The sequence below is a fragment of the Neodiprion lecontei genome, chromosome 2 (assembly GCF_021901455.1).
Source record: "Neodiprion lecontei isolate iyNeoLeco1 chromosome 2, iyNeoLeco1.1, whole genome shotgun sequence".
NCBI classification, from domain to species: Eukaryota; Metazoa; Arthropoda; class Insecta; order Hymenoptera; family Diprionidae; genus Neodiprion; species Neodiprion lecontei.
The window spans coordinates 41,709,610-41,727,207 of record NC_060261.1 but is presented as its reverse complement, the minus strand read 5'-3'; the positions used below and the strand labels follow the sequence as shown (position 1 = coordinate 41,727,207).

Below are 17,598 nucleotides of genomic sequence, written 5' to 3'. Positions count from 1 at the left end.
TTATTAATATTTATCATGTATATATCGTATTTATCGATTTATCGATACCGTCTTTGAAAAGTTATTCATACGTGTTAATGAAAGACCGAATGATCCAGATTTCTGTTTTTTGCCTTACTATCTACAAGACGCTACATAAATTTTCTTCAGATTTTCATCTACGGAAGATAACCATACACATTCACAATTAATCTATTTGTATATCGTCGACTGATTACGAACATGAATATTGACTTGTCGTTATGAAGTTTTTTTCTCAATACACCACACTGTAACGAACATTCTCAAGAGTTAGTGATGTATAATCAAAGTTGTATGTTTGTTGAGAAGTGTAAGAAAATAAAGGACCGACAAAACAAATTTTTCAATGAGGAATTTTAACAGTAGACTGGTGAATCAAGATTGGAAAGTTACTTGGTGTATTAAATTTGCCAATAAATGATCAACTCAATACTTGAAATGATGTGTAAATAAACAAAGAAGGAAAGAAAATGAAACAAAACACCTATGATGGGGTTTATTAATAATTTATTAATCATAAATTTCCCACGTGGCTTATATAATAAACTCTACAGCCCTTGCAGATGTCACCCAAAATATTATACTAACGATTTTCAATTCTAGTTTATACAAATATCACAATATATCTAAATTTTTTCGTGTGTATAAAATCAACGCAACTCATTCAACGGTGGAATATGATTGAAAAATATATATCTAACAATATATTCATTTCACGAGATATAAACTAAAGAGTAAAATATTATAATTATAATAGTGCAAAGTTCTAAAACATGTGATAAAAACGTAACAACATACTCTCTCTTTGTCCCTACATATTCTTCGAATTATAATTTGTGTCGTGTTATTATTATTCATTTTTTTACCCCTTTACTTGTCGAACAATTTTTTACACTCGTTACATTGCTTTGTACAAATATACGAATAGTAATAATAATAGTAATAGTAAAGAATATAACTACAGATACCGGTCGATATAAAGTCGTTCCAAGCAACTATTGCTTACTTCTAAATCAATCAATCGCTGTTTGATTATTGAGATATGTTCAAATAAAGTGGTGTGAATTCAATGTAAAAAGTACGGGTCATAGTGACGGAAATATTAACGTTAAATCGTTGAATGTTATTTAATCGTTTTAACAATGAACGATAGACATGTCGCGGACGATTAATCCATATTTATGCAGATTTATTCTTCTATAAACATTATTGTTACTGTTATTTTTATATTCTTTTCTCATCCACAAAGATAATTGAGTACCAGATTCTGTACGTTATTGTACTTAATACTAAAAGTTACATATATTTACCACTTCAGTAAGAATTTTTCATCAAGTTGGTCATAATAATTTATTCCAAATTTATTCTGCGTTAAAACTCATTGTATAAATGTAAAATATGTTTGTATAGCGGCAGTGCAGTGATGAATGATTCAGATTATCTAAGATGATAGATATAAATTAGCAAAAAATTAGAACAAACCTATAAGAGTAATTGAAAATGAAGGTGAAGAAAATAAAAACATGCTTTATACAATAAGAATTAATTGAGCTACTGGAAAATAGTCGTTTTATTATAGAAGTTTTTATGGAAATTGACATGAGACTCGATCGCCAGATGATAGTTATTATTAGCTGTGAACTTCAAAATAATATTTTCCTTATCTACAGATAAATTATTTACGAATAACAATACATGCTGTTTCTTACTGCTCATAATTTTGATTCCGAGTATTTTTCGTAGTAGATATTTAAAACTTGAAGGAGGTTTCATGAGAATCTTCATAAGGAGATTTTTTGTTTTAATGTCAAAATCAGAAAATATCCTTCCTGGTATATATAAATAATTAATGGATCTTTTTCACATCATTTCGCATGAACATACAAATAGTCATAGTTTATAATATGAACACGTGACTGCAGGTGTACCGAACAACTCGCTACTCCATTGCTCTTATGAAATTACCACGTAATATTAATTTATCGTTCCAGTACCGTTTGATGCATGTAATTCGTAGCTGCATGTACTGACTTGGAGAAGCCGTAATGATGAACCATGGACAGTTCATCACAGAAATACACTTTATCAAATTCTGTATTCAGTGTAGTGTGTACTTAGAGAAATAAAATCAACAACGTTTATCGACTACATCTTATACAACGGTAAACATAAAATTCGAACGCTTTAATACTAGACACTTTCAATGTCTGAAAGCTCATTTGTCTGTAAATGTTGTCTGAAAGTTAGTAGCAATGGTTGAATCATAAACTGTTTCATTGTTGGAGGTGCAGGTGATTTCAAAATCAAAAAAATGGTGTGCTGCTACACTGTGGTCGATTCGTCCTCCCTGGCACCTTCAACAGCAGGATAATGCTTCTTATCTTATTACCATAATGTCGTGAAAATTGTTAACGGCTTTGAGAGTGTACTCTCCTATTATTTATATTACTTTTTTTTTATTTTTCATTTATTCGTTTAGTTTATTTAATGTTTTTATAGTTAGTCCACTGTCAAGTGAACAGGTCATGTATATTTCGATTATAAATCTACTATACAGAACCATCTTGTTAACCGTCAGGCAACACATTCTATTTAATATAATAATAATATTTAAATAACAACAAATTTATAATATATACTTATCATACAAATCGTTGGAATACAACACGAGACAAATACCCTTGAAATCCAAAATTCACGAAAATGGGAAGAGCATGCGATTCATATTCGTGATGGAAATAACATCAAGTTGATGAGAATTTTTGTCAGTATGTTAAAAATATCTCCATTATGCGATACAACATGCAACAAAAATAGTTTACTTTTGGACTTAAAGAGTTTTCGGTGTATGCCTGCGATGTGTAGTACGTGAATTTATTTCTTCTTTAGCCTCTGCAACAAATAATGAAATCGTGATATTGTCACAAACTTTCATCACTCGTTACATATTACCGATTACCAAACTATTTTCGTTAAGTTATGCTAACAACATAGTTGCAGAGGTGTGTACATAACTATATAAATTTTATTAATCGAGCTGCTAAGTTAAACAGAAAAAAAAAACAAAAATTAAAAGAAAGAAAGAAAAACACAGTCTTCGTCTTCTTGCTGCAACGTTGGTCTAGCAGGACTAGATTTACATGCGTGAGCCCTTCTGCTGTAGGACCTAGAATAGAATCGAACAACTCCAACTTATTATTTTTAATTTTATTTTATTTCACGTGCTTTTAAAATAATTATTGGTGCTTTTGGATTCATTTTAAAATACATAACGGATAAAACCATTTTTCTTTATTATATTGTCATTCCTACTTATTTTTGATCAATTACCTTAATGTTACGTAGAATTCTAGATAATCTTTTCTATATCTACGCGATGGATATTGTATATAATTACATGTATTATCGATGTGATCATAAATATGATAAAGTAATATAATAACTGTTCTCAGTACGAGAAAGCAGGGATACAACAACGCACTACTGGACAATCACATTAGAAATTACTGTAACCAAAGTTAATTTCTGTACCCATGTATCAACATGCCAGAGTAACCATGCAAGACGGGGTGATGATAGTAACCAAACCAATTGTACTGGGATGAAATAACTATTTATTTGACGAATAGCATGCAATACAATGGTAACGAGGAGCGAAAATTGAACAAAATAAAAGTAAATCACATATAAACACTCCAAAGAACAACATGCATGTATAGATCAGCCTTGTGATGAATATTCGATAATACATCGAATATAAATTACTTAATTTGAGACTCGTTAAATTCACATTAAACAACATTAATTTCAGTCACAAGATATCTACTGCCTCGCTAATATGCGCGTTCACGAATTGCTTAAAAACGTATAACATCACCCTTCTCATATTTGGATTACCTTTTGATTTGAGATGCTGGAATTTGACAAATCAGAGCCAAGATTCCAAAATTCTTTTATTATAATTTTCCATTTTTTTAATTGATTGAAACTGGTGCGGAAACTCTATAATTTATATTAAATAATATAAAAACTAAGTTTCCTTGCCTTTAATGTGACAAGGAAACGTGCCTGAAAACACATTACTAGAAAAAATTGATAAATACACGATTATAAGCGTGAAAATTATTAGGCAGAAATCGATGTTCTCAAATTTCCCAATTGATTTTTGTTCTATAAGGTGGAAAAAGTTGGTAAAAAAATTACTTATATGTATGTTCTACATATAACATGTTCAGAACCACCAGGTTTCAATGTTGAAACATTACAATATGATGTTTGTCGAGGCATTATTCTGCGAGGAAACATTGATAATTTCCTGACGATAAGATTAATCTTATAAGATCTATGAAGGCAAAACGAATGAATAACACCCCGATAAAATTGGATACAGTAACACCTGTCAACATTCGTAGTGGCTGCTCTAAGTAGTATATTATATAAAAAATATCATACAATATGTATACCAGTGGAAGTGCAGAGCTTTTATGAACATGAAACATTATAAAATCACTATTATTAGTGTGAAAAAAAAATAATAATGAATAAAGAAAGCGTTAAACTACGCGCTTACAATTTCACTGTCATTATTATTAAGTTTTCAGAGAGTCTGTTTTCTGATGTTCTTGATTCACATCCACTAGTTTACAAGGTCCGTATTAAAAACTTCATCTAGCTAAAGCAAATTGTTCGATTTGTTATTGAAAATCTTTGGACAATCTACATAATGGTAAATACAATAAAAAATGATTAATACAATACTTCTACAATGTGCTACTAGTAAAACAAATACTGGCATTTCTATAAAAACTAAATACCGAATCTTTCCTCACTTCTCTGCATATGCAATGAAACTTCATTATATTTAGTACAAAAACCATTCGTAATAAAATTAAAATTAACGAATTTTAAGATGTAAGAGATACTTGTACAGCAAGTTTTCCAGTAATGAAATACACAGCCATACTTAGCTCTTACTAGAGAATGACATATTTCTATCGTATTCTGTTTTGTATTTTTATTTAATAAATTGGTCCACTAGATTAAAATACTGTACCAGCTCATGAAGCTCTTTTGAATGTCCGTTAACAAAAACGGTATTCAAGAGAAAATTGTACAAAAATTACGGAATATAAAACCAGGCTTAATATCAATGCTGGTGATGGAGGTGTAAGGGTAGTGTGCAAGTACAAAAAAAACTGTAACACTTATTCCCGAATCATGAATCGTGACTGCTCTGAGTGGGGTGGGAATGTAGGATGTTTGTATAAGGTGTCAATACCTTCACACGATCAGTCGCCTCTTGTTCCTTGCTGCTGATCTGACTAGCTCCGTACTCGCGACTAACGACGCATAGGAACTCCGCCTGATCCTCATTTCCATAATTGTACTGGGATCCAATGTTGATGAGCTATAGAGACAAAAGATGAAAGTAGCAAATCATTGTAATTACTACATTGATTTGCGCTAAGAATACATTGGGTGCACAATCTACTTGAGTACTTGGAAAAGTAAGTATATGACGAAATACCGATTTCAGAGTTATAACTGAAGTCGTCGGAGTTTAAGATATTTTCGTAATACGTAGAAAAAACCGTTTATCCTCTGGATTGAGCTAATAAATTCCAGTTGTTTGAGGGAATATTCCTTCAATCAAATTTAACTTGGCTAAGTGCATTTTTACTCTACTAACTTTTCATCCAGACACTTTATCAGCGGAACTGCGCACCCAATTCCTCTTTAAGCCAAACGAGCAATTCATACCTGTTCAAATTTCCACCCGTCCGACATTGTGGAAACCATCTGTGTCAGCTCATCTTCGTGACATTGCAATACCCTGTATACATACTTCTTAGAGTCGCGCATCGGCCGTGTATCCCTGAGAAGAATTCGTTCCTTAACCAATCTAATGAGCTCGGTAATGTTGTAGAATTCAGCCTCCTCTAGGACTCCTTCTTCAGCCAGGTCCTTGTTGATAACTAGCTTACCGTGACGCAGGTAATTCAGAACTGGACTAAAGTAAGTTGGATCTCGATCGATCAAATACGCTCCAGTTTCATCCTATGGATGTAATAAAAAAAAAAAAGAAGCAAATTAGAATTTTGAGGCCATATATACTCACGTGGTGGGAACTCGACGCTCGAGACGAGACGTGGAGTTTTATGATGTCGTGTGTTAGCGCACGGTTTTAAAAGTCCCGGTTCTTTTCGAGTGTAAACTAACCCTATCAGAGATGAGATCCGAGTCTTCCTGACACAGCCGATAGAGAAACGAGTTCGGATCTCTGGCCAACGTCGTTTTGGCCGTCAAGAAATACGTCCCACCAACATTCAATTTCACCCACTGATTGTTACACCGTTTCGGAAGGTTATTTTCCGTCACTCCGTCGTGGGAGTTTGTATCGCCAAACTCCGCCATCTTAGTTTTGACACAACATTCTCCTTCCATTTCCGATCACCGTTAACATGGATCCGGAAAACGTACGCACAACTGCTTTGAGCAATCGAAAAACTAGGCGATTATGGTCCGCGATAAAAAAATGCAAGCGTTGGAACCGCGGCTAATAGATCTCAGTTGGCATATTTGCATTCATATTTTTCGATCGTCTTTACACAACAGATCGCGAGTCAGCTGCAAATTTGATCAGCGTTGTTCGGGGTCGAGACCTTATATAAATCCAACCATCTTTCGTGCGCTACCGGCAGTCATTGCGATGATCTTGTGACGAGGAGATGTTTGATGGTTGTTGGCTCGGTTTGAGCACTCAGGCTTAGAATGCCGGTGAAAGTAGACGTGGTGCCACCGCCGCCTGCTAACTCGAAGCAACCTGGAGTTACAAAGTCCCTCCTCTACAACGGCTCGAGATTTCAAGGCTCGCAAAAATCGAAAGGAAATAGTTACGACGTCGAGGTTATTTTGCAGGTTAGTTGTGCTACTCGTGTTGCGGATTAATTACGCCTCAACGTTGGGATTCTGCTGAACACCTCTCGGTGTCTAACTGGGTACCAATTCTCCAGATAACCGAGTCGCGCTGGGTTTTGACACTTTACTCAGGCCTGTTTGAACGCGGTGTCTAGTCTGCGGATTTTTATTTTAACGAACGTTAATGTCATTTCCAATCATCCACGCTGATCCGTGTTTATCACGTTTTCATTTATAGGTTAATCAGCTACAATATTGTACCAAATATAATGTTAGCTCTCAGCTGACGAATTTTAAGTTAATTACAGCACGCTTCGCCTCGTCTAGTAATCTTCTCGTCGTTGATCTCATTTCAGCATGTCGACGAAGAAAACAGCTACTTATGCGGGTACCTCAAAATCAAAGGGTTAACTGAAGAGTACCCTACATTGACAACGTTCTTCGACGGTGAAATCATATCTAAGAAGTATCCTTTTCTCACTCGAAAATGGGACGCCAATGAGGATGTTGACAAGAAACATTGGGTTTGTTCTGAACTTTTTGAATAAGTTTTGAATCCAAATTTCTCTTTGTATAATACTTTTCATCATTTACCTGACAGGGCAAAATCGTACTATCAAGAGTTCAAAAGTTACAGAAACAAGGCTTGTTATGAACTACATTGTCTATCTATTTTTCCCTCCCAAAGTTGTTGTCTTTGTCATGCAAGTGTTAGATAATCAAAGTTGTTTTCTCGTAATTAGTATATCCGGTGACATAATATATCTGTGATAATCCCGCAATTTCATGAGACGAAATTAGTTTTGCTTATCTTTTGTGGTGATAAGTATGCATGTGTATTTCATTTACTCAATTCATATGTGAATTCTGTAACAGTTGAGGCAGATATACCATTGAAACTGGCTGAAAATACAATTGAACTTATCAGAAATAAGGCTCTGATATTTTGAAATAACTGTATTTTTTCTCTTTTATCTTTGTTGAACTGGTTACCATATTGTTTTGAATATGAGTAAATGGTTTTGGTATTAGATAAAACATGAAAAGACTTACACCCTTCATTCGTGTGAGATGCCCTCACATGTAGATTTATAAAATTTTTACCGAATAAAAGTCTGTGGAACACAACTCGACTTGTATTTATAAAAATATTGTTTGGAACTATTTACACAAAAAGTTCTGCTTGAATATTATTTTCAAAAATGAATTAATACTCTACGAGTTTTTTGATTCGAAGACTCTGAATACCACTGTTTTACATATTTTTCTCGTTCATTTCAACTCCATTTTTATACCCTTTAATGGATTCACCTAATTTCTATGTATGTATGCAGTAGTGAAAATGGTGATTGCTATTATTACAGAGCAAATTCGAGTCTTTCTGTCAGTATGCCAAGACTTTCAACTCTGATACCTTTGACTATGAAGCTCTTAAAGGGACGGACTTTGTATTTATGAGATGGAAGGAGCACTTTTTGGTGCCTGATCACACGATCACAGACATTAATGGTGCTTCCTTTGCTGGATTTTATTACATCTGCTTCCAGAAGTCTGCGGCATCAATCGAGGGCTACTATTACCATCGCAGCTCTGAATGGTTTGTACATTAACTTGTTTGCACATGTTTTAGTCCAGTATATGATAACATATATGCTAAGAGACATAATCTATGATGTTGTTTAATGTCTATTGGTGTATTATTGTTGTAGGTTCCAGTCGTTGAATCTGCGACATGTTCCCGAACACAGTATACAAATTTATGAATTCAGGTGAAAGTAATGCCAGCTTCTCAGCCCCAGTTGCCCTTCTGAATCCCTTCCCTTATGGCATACCGATCTCATAATAATCCCAAATCCAGAAATTGACATATACCCCTTGTCTTGACAAATTTGTATATTAATTTTACAAACTCGAGGCTGAGAAAATTGGCAAATTGGGTTATCATTTTATTCGCAACGTATAAGTCTGTATTGATACCGATTAATAAAACAATGCGCTTCTTTTAAGTTTGTATGAATACAAACGGTAAGAGTCGAGCTGGTTGTTATTTATTATGGAACGGTAGAGGAACAGAGTGCCTCGACGAGTGATACGCTTGCTTATTAATGATTAATTATACAAGTATTCATTGTAAGGTGTTTTAAAATCGAAATAAATCAATTGATGGCTTTTATCAATTAAACGAATTGCATCTGAAAATTCTTTTTGTACTGTTACATATGTGCTTGCAGTCAATGTGTCAGGAGCATGCGTATTTTTTCTCTCAAAATACTAAATTAATATTGGAATTCGAAGGTTGTGTTTTTTCCTTTGTGAAGAGCAAAAAAAGAATAGAAGAAAACTTATAGAGTTAGTGATTTTGTCACAAAATTGTTGTTATTATTTGTTTTGATACCATGCTTTATTCTACATTTGTACATTTACAGTTTACATGTAAAACGGTTTATTATCTATCAAGAGTCAAGACTAAGGGCTAAGGGAAAAAATTTCAAATTCGGTGTTATTTATATGCCGTGTTCAACTTCTACGCAATACAAATGATCCGTGGTTGCACTTTTTATCGGTGTTTTTTTTTTTCAATTTAATTTTCGAAATTTTTTACTTATGAGCTAACGGAATTATGACGCGCTACAATACTGAAAACTATCCCACAATTTTCACCAAATTCATAACTTTATGGCTAGGTATGTATGTAAATTATAACAATTCGCAACGTAGTGCTATAAATATGACCTAATTTGTTTTACAAGTTTTATTTGTTTCACAATCCACTGTCATTATAATATTGAAAAAAATAATATTATAAATTTTATAGCAATTTATGGCATCTAAGCAAAAAACAAAAAATTCATGAAGTTCACTTCAATGTAAATTTATCTAGCTGCTTATAGATCTGATTAGACATGTAAAATTAATTTACAGAAATTAGGTAGGATAGACTACTTTAATGAAGTTAAAAAAAAAAAACTGTTTCAAATGCAAAATACAAATTTCTTTTGAATTTGAAATGATTTTGGGACACATGCAATGTTATGATTCCTATGCTTAATGAAAGCAATATTTACGTGCTGTAATACACGCAAAAAGTTTTACGAATATAACGACGGCTCAGTTTCACAAATAACGGTATATTTGTATTTTTCCTGTGTACTATTAGGTTTAAAGTTGAATGAATTGTGATACCAGAGGTCTTAGGTCTCTCTGTAACACATATTATTACTAGTTGTTAATTGCATTATGTGATTATTATTCATGTCCCAGTTAAATGTATAAGCAGTTACCTAAATATTGGTGGTGCGTGTAAGGTGTAGTCAAAACTTTTCTATGATCTTATTGGTCAACTATAATATAATATGTAAACAAATTACTGTAAATGTCAGATCAATAAATGTTTTGGAATCGTAAACCCTTAACAATACTAAGTCAGTGCTAAAACAGTTTATTATAAAGTCAATGTATCAATCCATTTTTTCCTTGCATCAGGGAAGAATAGTGCATATTGTGCAATTTTATAATTATGTTCACTGAGAATTAACTTCAACCTTATCTACAAATTTGATACATTCACCTGGAATTTTTAAAGTTTGAGCATTACCAGATGTCACCAGGCTTAAAAGTTGGTGATATATTTGTGAGAATTAGCATAGCCTGTAGATGTGTATACATAATACTAACGTACACAAATACAGGGTACCATAGCACAAGGGTAAACTGGTTTTAGAGACGTTATAAGCATTTAATATGACTCAGACATAGTTTGGGATGTATAGAATTTGAGAATCTTGCACGGTACTTTGGAAAAAAAAAAGTGAAGAAGAAAAAGTTCCGCAATAGACCCTTGTAATAAATATACGATTTGTTGTTCTTGTGTTGAAGATTCGGGTTTATTATACCAAAGGAACATTTGTCAGAGCAATGTATCTATGGATATAAAAATATAAGGATAACAATCTAGGTGACAATATTTACCCAAAATATCTCACAAGTACATTGAGGTAAAATGAGAATGACTGTATTTATTGCATTTCCAGGCAATGACATTGCCATCTTATCAAATTACCTGCTAAATAAATGCGACAATAACAATGTTGCAGATTATAATTGATACATGTAATATATATATACATATACCTGTATACCAACAAATTTACGAAAGGATCAAATCTGACAGGCTAAGTTTGACAGTACACTTGAATTTACATAATGGAGTACGTGTCTTACATCCTGACGTTTGTTACACCAGACTAATCACTTAAAACAAGTATTGACCGGTGAAGATTCTCTGATTGTTTTCTCGGTCACTTTTGTGCACTTTGTTCTGAGTACGCATTTTGTTGGTTTCAATCTCTTGTGCTTGATTCTGTTGCTACATCTAGTTCTCTTTTTATGCAGCTCTATATTCTTGTGGTTTTTTGTAGTCTTGCATGCTGTGGTACCCGGCTGTGTGTTATATGAATAGTTCAGTCTTTGATGACAACTAAAACTCAAGACCGATGAGAAATTTTACAAGTGAATTATGAATCAACTTACTATTCCACATTTTAAAATTCTAGAACAAATCTGGCATAACGAGAGTGAAGGATCAGATGTAGCGCAGACATTCCCATTCAGTGTAGCTTCGAAACCCAGAAACTTAGTATCGAACTCTATCTTGGTCTTGATTAAATCTGTAAACGACTCCTGAGCTTTGTTCAGAATGCTGCTGAGACTTCTTCTACCCCTCCGGACAACAGCAGGGTTTTCGTCTAAGACCGAGTAGTCCGAAGGTAAATTTTTCACCTCATTCTCCAAACTAGAGTCCGAACACTGATTTTGAGCGTTACAGGTTTGCTTAATGATTAGAGTTGGCTGTTCCCCGCGAACCAAAGCTGCAAAAATATATAAAATGCCCATTAGCGAGCCATTTGGAAACTCTCGGTCCTTCTTCACTTACCTACAAAATTTTGTAAGTGATCAGTAAACGTGTTGTTATACTTCAGAACCCCTTGAAATGCATCGTCTAAAGTTTTATCAGTGAAATAAGTTCGTGCTAAGACCGACTTTTCCCAAGGCTTATTATCGCCTGGCTTTGTGTCTAATATCCTCCACTGTGCTTGAGATATTTTTGCTTGCCACTCTACAGCACAATCTTCTAATTTCTGGTTCGTCGAACTCACTAGCTCAATCACTTCTTTCAATTGCCGGTGTATCGGGCCGTGATCTCCTTCTTGGTTTACTATGCAAGGTCCATCACCTGCAACTCCCAGTTCTCTGGTAGACATTTTGAAAGTTTATATTTTCTCTAAAATCAACCCGCCTTTGAAGTGTGACATAAATTTTTTTTCCCGATCGTAAGACTGTTTCGCTTTACTGTTACAGAAATAAGTTAAAATAGTTAAATACGAAATTCCTGAAATAATTAGACTCTGGCAAAACAAGACCCTCACGAAATTGCGATAATCGATTGTTTATACAGAAAGCAAATTTTTCATGAGCTCTTGACCAAAGCAATTTGCGACAAGGGAAAAATATAAAAAATTTTTTTGTAGTTGAAAAGTTTTTTTTTCTTTTAATCGTTATAGATAATTATACAATATCGTTTTATAGCTAATATAATTTGTGGACAAAGAGCCGTATTGTTTGCTTTTGAGGGATAAATGATATTTTGTATGTGCTATTTGATTTTTCGGTTTTTTCTTCACTTTTCAATATACAAGCAATACGAGTTAACATGGTTTTTTCTTTCTTGTTGTACCGCTAATACTTTTTGTGAGTCAAATATGTAATAGGGTCTCGCCCCGTAATACATTTTCAAGACTAAAAACACACTGATGCAATCTAACATTATCAACGAATTTCTAACAGTGGGTGTCAAACGATGATTGACTTTAGTGAAATTTGTTGGAAACATATTCATTTACATGCATTAATACACAACTACAAATTCAGATAATTTGATTTAACGGTATCTAAGACGTATACATTAATTTGAACTTGATGTAAACGCTCGACGATGGAGGAAATAGTCGATTTGAATGATGAGATTAAGTAGGTGTGTCGTATTGAAAGGATGAAAAATGTAAAATGGATTCATGGTTATTATAGAGATGCATCAAACAAGTGTTTATAAGAAAAATACTGATACCAATATGTAGTTATTTTCAATTAAATCTCAGCAAGTATTGTTGCAAAATTGCAAGAAAATTTATATTACATTTCTTATCTCAAATGGACGTCCATTTTCGTGCCTATTGTCGACATCTAATACATTGGCAGCGTCAACTTAATAAAATTCGTACATAATTCGAATCATTCACATTTAGTTACACCATTATACTTAATATATTGCTTTGCTTATTCTATTGTATATGATTTTTGCTACAAAAAAATCTAATCGATACTATATTTTACACTGCAACGACAAAAAACACATACTTAAATACATTACCCAATCCATTCTTCGACTTCCATAACTTAAAAAAAAAATTCGTTTTTTTTTTATTTTACAGCAGTGAATGACACTCAATGGCAATAGCCAAATTCTGACTCTATTGAACTTTGAAAATATCTAGTGCAATTCAAAGCTTTCACTTTCAGTGACCAAGAACAATATATCGTAAGTACAAAATCCAAAATGAATATTAGATAATTGTCAATTGTTTTCTCATTTTTTTCATCTCTTTTCTCTAGCTACTAACGATCCTGTGAACTTTTTTGGTACAAACTCTGTGCTATGTCTCTGGGGTTATTCCCCCCTCCCCGTTATACCACAGAACATAATATATAAAATAATATTAAATTTCGACGCATTAACGTATAAACAACGTATGGTACACTTCTTTCACACTCCTCCGATCATCACTACCTGCACAATTATGCTCATTACTTATATTATACAACGTGTCTATCCGAGACTATCTTAATTCTACCCTCAGGATATTTCACATGAGTTACGACCCACACAATTTGTGCGAGAATCAGCTATGCTGCCTGGTGAACTGCCTGGTGTTGAGAGTCCATTGTGACTTGCTCCAACGAATCGTAACTTCCGGTGATGAGATCCAAGACTCTTGCTAGAACTCATCGACCGATTTCCATTGTAACGAAGTTGCGACGTTGTCGTCATTGCGTATGATTTCAAATGTGATTTTATTGAGGTAGGCAACGGCAGCTGGTCTATCCCGTAAACAGTCGTACGAGCTACTATGGCACGGCAAGCAAGTTCTTGAAGACTCAGAACTGAAATGATTGACAAAATATTTTAAATTGTAGGGAACAATTATTCCAAATATATTGATCGGTGTTCTGATTTCATTCCAAGCAGGAGAAAGTTACCTTTGTTTGATCGCCACAGTCTTTCCATGCCATTCCTATGAAGAGCCATCCTAGAAAGCTCCGAGAAACTTTCACGAATGTTAAAGTCGCATAGGGGAGAAACCTCAAAGAATGCCATACGATTCTTTGCTGCGTAGGCTTCAGCCTCACGTTCTCCTATCTGCCTTCTGAAAGCAAGATGGAGACGGTTGCCAACCAAGACCTTCGGCACGCCTGGTGCATGCTATAATGAAAATTGTTATCTAGCAGGTAATAAGGTATCTAAGTAATTAAAATATCGCTAATATATATTTCAAGATATGTTGTAGCCACTAATTAGATCAGGGATGTATAGGATGTGTAGGTTCTTATGCCAAAATCACGATATTCTTGCAAATTTTATTTATGAACTCATTTTACCCATTACATGTTTTTATGTTATTGATTATATCGAGCTAATACCTACTGAATTTGATAAGAACAGAATTAGCCGCGACCAAGTTCAATTAAAAGAATAATATGCTTTTGGATATTTAATATAAGAAAATCTACTCAGTGGCATTTCTTGAATTACAATGTTATAATTGATTCGACCTGCTGTTCACTAGACCGCACGCTAAATACATCGCCAAGGTTTCAGTATTATTGATAATTCTCTACTCACCTCTTCCACCTCTTTGAGCCATCGATCGATGCCATCAAATGACCATTTATTAGTGATATCGTAGACAAGGAGAATTCCTTGAGCCCCACGAGAGTACGATCTTATGATAGTGCAGAATCTACCTTGACCAGACGTATCCCACAGCTGAAGTTTGACTCGTTTACCATCGAGGAGTATCGTCGTAGTCTTATAGGCTAGAAATACGCCGATGATATAATTGGAACTCGTTGCGCAGCAGACACAAGTGACAGAGGATTAAAGTATCGAGAAAAATGAAAACATTTCTTATTATGTGGAATGTGTACATGTGCATACGTGTATACGTATATTGTGTGTGTGTGTGTGTGTATATATATATATATATCGTATGTATGGATGTGTGTATATATATATATATATACATATGTCGTACATTGCTTACCGCTGCCACTGCAAAAAGGAGATTCAGCGGCACCGTCTTCGAGACCGCTGAGTATTTCCTGTTTTCCAACGTCACTGTCACCCACTAATAGAAACTTCAGAAGGTAATCGTATTGTTTTTCTTGACGAGGTTTCGTACTGGCTTCTCCCGCAGCCATAATATCCCCGATTCACAAATATTACGCATACTGCACACGACCCTTTAAGCGGTCGTCCCTGTATCTGTCTTTTAGTAGGTAAGCGAACGCGAGAGGCTTGTCGAATAACGATACAGATTTTCTGTAAGCCGATAGGAAAATTTTCGGCCCTTGGTTATTCCGCGCACATCTCTGTTCTACTATTTAGCTAAAATCACAACAAAACAACAGACAACACGGGCCCAAGTGTCGGGGCTTTAGCAGAAGCTGCTCACCATATGCCAGACTGCCGGAGCGCAAATATTGGGTTGCAGTCACGGCGGTTGAAATGGCCGATGAAAAAAGGGTGCAAGACAAAGAACACGTGAAAAATTTTAAACTGCGTCTATCTGTTCGTAACCGTACTTGCAGATTTTTCGAGCAATTCACAATATCATGATGATATTCGGTAAATACGTCTGTCATTTCGTTTTTTATTTGTATCAGTTGTATGCTCTTTTGGTTCAACCGTTGATCTCACGTCGCGCGCACGATTTGAATGCGAATTTTTTGAATCAGCATACTTTGTACGACTTGTGAAATTCTGGTTGAAAGCGAACGTTTTACGTTACAAAATATTCATATTCATATTCCGATTATTGGAACGGCAACGTTACTAAATATAATACGTTACTGATATTATCGACGGCGTGGACTGAAGATCACAGATTCGGTAAGTGCAGTAAACTGTTTTACCCTTATACATTTGCACCTGATTACACGCAACCCGCTGATCATACGGAGGAGCCTGAGATAGCCTACGTTCGCATTATTACGTAGATATTGAGGGCGTCTCGAGGGTTTAATTCAATAGAAGCTCGAGGATCAATGTAGAATTGACAATAATATAATTAAAATTTGCTTTTGAAATAGGTTATACTAATTTTTTTTAACATCACTCCTTTCAATATCATGATTTGTATCTGGCTGACGATGAAACTTGAACGTTTTGCCCCCTACAGATATATAATGAACAGAAATGTCACGAATACGGGAAAAACCTCTCAAATCGATAAATATTGAGTATTGATGAGCTGGGCGAGAAGGGAATTCTATTCCGACATCAAATCGAGTGAAGACAATCTGATTTTTGGAGAGCTCTTGTGAATTGATCACATGAAGTAAGATACTCTGAGAAAGCATTAAACAAGTTACGGCCAAAAACTGGTAATCTGACCCACTTTTGCACGAGGCACCGACTCATTTCCGTTAATTCGTTTTTCTATTTCTACAACCTGGATCTTCTATAACTTCAATAAAGATAACTACGTCACCAGGTGACCGTAGTCGTATCCGTAAAGCTCCTCTCATTGGGGCATTATTGTACAATACCGATGGGTTTAACCAATATTGTTGCACTAGTCGACGACCAACAATGCAGTAAATTTTGAACATCCAAATTTTCCGAATCATTCATTCGTGTTGCAACAACATCCATTGTTATTGCCAAGCGTTTTGCTTCGACCACTACAAATGTTCTACAATGGCTTTTCGCTATGGTAAGCTATGCTCTGTATCATCCACTGTTTGCGGGATGATAAATTTGGCAGAGTACAGGTCGGTAACCGATATGCGCTTACCATCCAGTTACGTCGAAAATTACTTTCATAAACTATTAAATACGTATTAAATGCCAGAGAGCGCTGCTAGCAATAAATCGGTGAGACGACAACCACCTTCCCAGGCTCCTCCTTGCCGCTAGTGCGTTTCGGCGGTATCAATTTAAATCATTAGTGTCAATCAATTTTCGATTTATCGCTTTATCACAGGACGAAGGGTCAATGCTGGTCTGCAAGAGTGTTTTAAATACACAAACGCACGGTGAAAGCGATTATGAGGAAATATCCCGTTGCGTGCATGACTATAAATAGAAATCATATCGCAACATGAATCTAAGCATTCACGATACTACATTGAATCATGCTAGAAAAACGAGAATCTGATTTCCAAAAAAGCAATTGAAAAATCAAGAAATTCCGTTCTTTCAGTGCCTCCTTGCAACGAGTGATTCTCTATCCTAGAGGCAGGTCACTTCTGAAAGACCCGTTCAGCAATCGTAGACCCAGAACCTAGAACACCGTGGACGTGACAGGAAAAACCGGTTTT

General features: G+C 34.8%; 4 protein-coding genes across 6 annotated transcripts; 1 reads left to right on the top strand and 3 right to left on the bottom strand.

The window, feature by feature from the left end:
• Window positions 1-1,573: 1,573 nt before the first annotated feature.
• Window positions 1,574-6,467, bottom strand: LOC107219531 (BTB/POZ domain-containing protein KCTD5). Of its 2 annotated transcripts, XM_015657778.2 has the most exons (4): window positions 6,241-6,467; window positions 5,782-6,078; window positions 5,300-5,428; window positions 1,574-3,187 (listed from the first exon to the last, which is right to left on the bottom strand). In XM_015657778.2, the coding sequence occupies exons 1-4, from the start codon at window positions 6,463-6,465 to the stop codon at window positions 3,158-3,160; spliced, it is 681 nt and encodes a 226-aa protein (XP_015513264.2). In that variant the 5' UTR covers window positions 6,466-6,467; the 3' UTR covers window positions 1,574-3,157. The 2 variants fall into 2 exon arrangements, with proteins under 2 accessions (XP_015513264.2, XP_015513263.2); XM_015657777.2 differs by lacking the exon at window positions 1,574-3,187 and having other exon boundaries at window positions 3,619-5,428.
• A 237-nt stretch (window positions 6,468-6,704) lies between these two features.
• LOC107219544 (glucose-induced degradation protein 4 homolog) lies at window positions 6,705-10,345 on the top strand. Its single transcript, XM_015657795.2, has 4 exons — window positions 6,705-6,939; window positions 7,296-7,463; window positions 8,304-8,536; window positions 8,649-10,345. Exons 1-4 carry the CDS (start codon window positions 6,793-6,795, stop codon window positions 8,710-8,712), a joined length of 612 nt encoding a protein of 203 aa, XP_015513281.1. The 5' UTR covers window positions 6,705-6,792; the 3' UTR covers window positions 8,713-10,345.
• LOC107219526 lies at window positions 10,090-12,271 on the bottom strand. The gene is made up of 3 exons (XM_015657771.2): window positions 11,873-12,271; window positions 11,470-11,807; window positions 10,090-11,379 (listed from the first exon to the last, which is right to left on the bottom strand). The coding sequence occupies exons 1-3, from the start codon at window positions 12,198-12,200 to the stop codon at window positions 11,188-11,190; spliced, it is 858 nt and encodes a 285-aa protein (XP_015513257.1). The 5' UTR covers window positions 12,201-12,271; the 3' UTR covers window positions 10,090-11,187.
• A 344-nt stretch (window positions 12,272-12,615) lies between these two features.
• LOC107219541 (ras-related protein Rab-40C) lies at window positions 12,616-15,740 on the bottom strand. 2 transcript variants are annotated; one of them, XM_046731780.1, is made up of 4 exons: window positions 15,309-15,740; window positions 14,897-15,090; window positions 14,254-14,476; window positions 12,616-14,157 (listed from the first exon to the last, which is right to left on the bottom strand). In XM_046731780.1, the coding sequence occupies exons 1-4, from the start codon at window positions 15,472-15,474 to the stop codon at window positions 13,850-13,852; spliced, it is 891 nt and encodes a 296-aa protein (XP_046587736.1). In that variant the 5' UTR covers window positions 15,475-15,740; the 3' UTR covers window positions 12,616-13,849. The 2 variants fall into 2 exon arrangements, with proteins under 2 accessions (XP_046587736.1, XP_015513278.1); XM_015657792.2 differs by having other exon boundaries at window positions 15,318-15,737.
• Window positions 15,741-17,598: the final 1,858 nt, after the last annotated feature.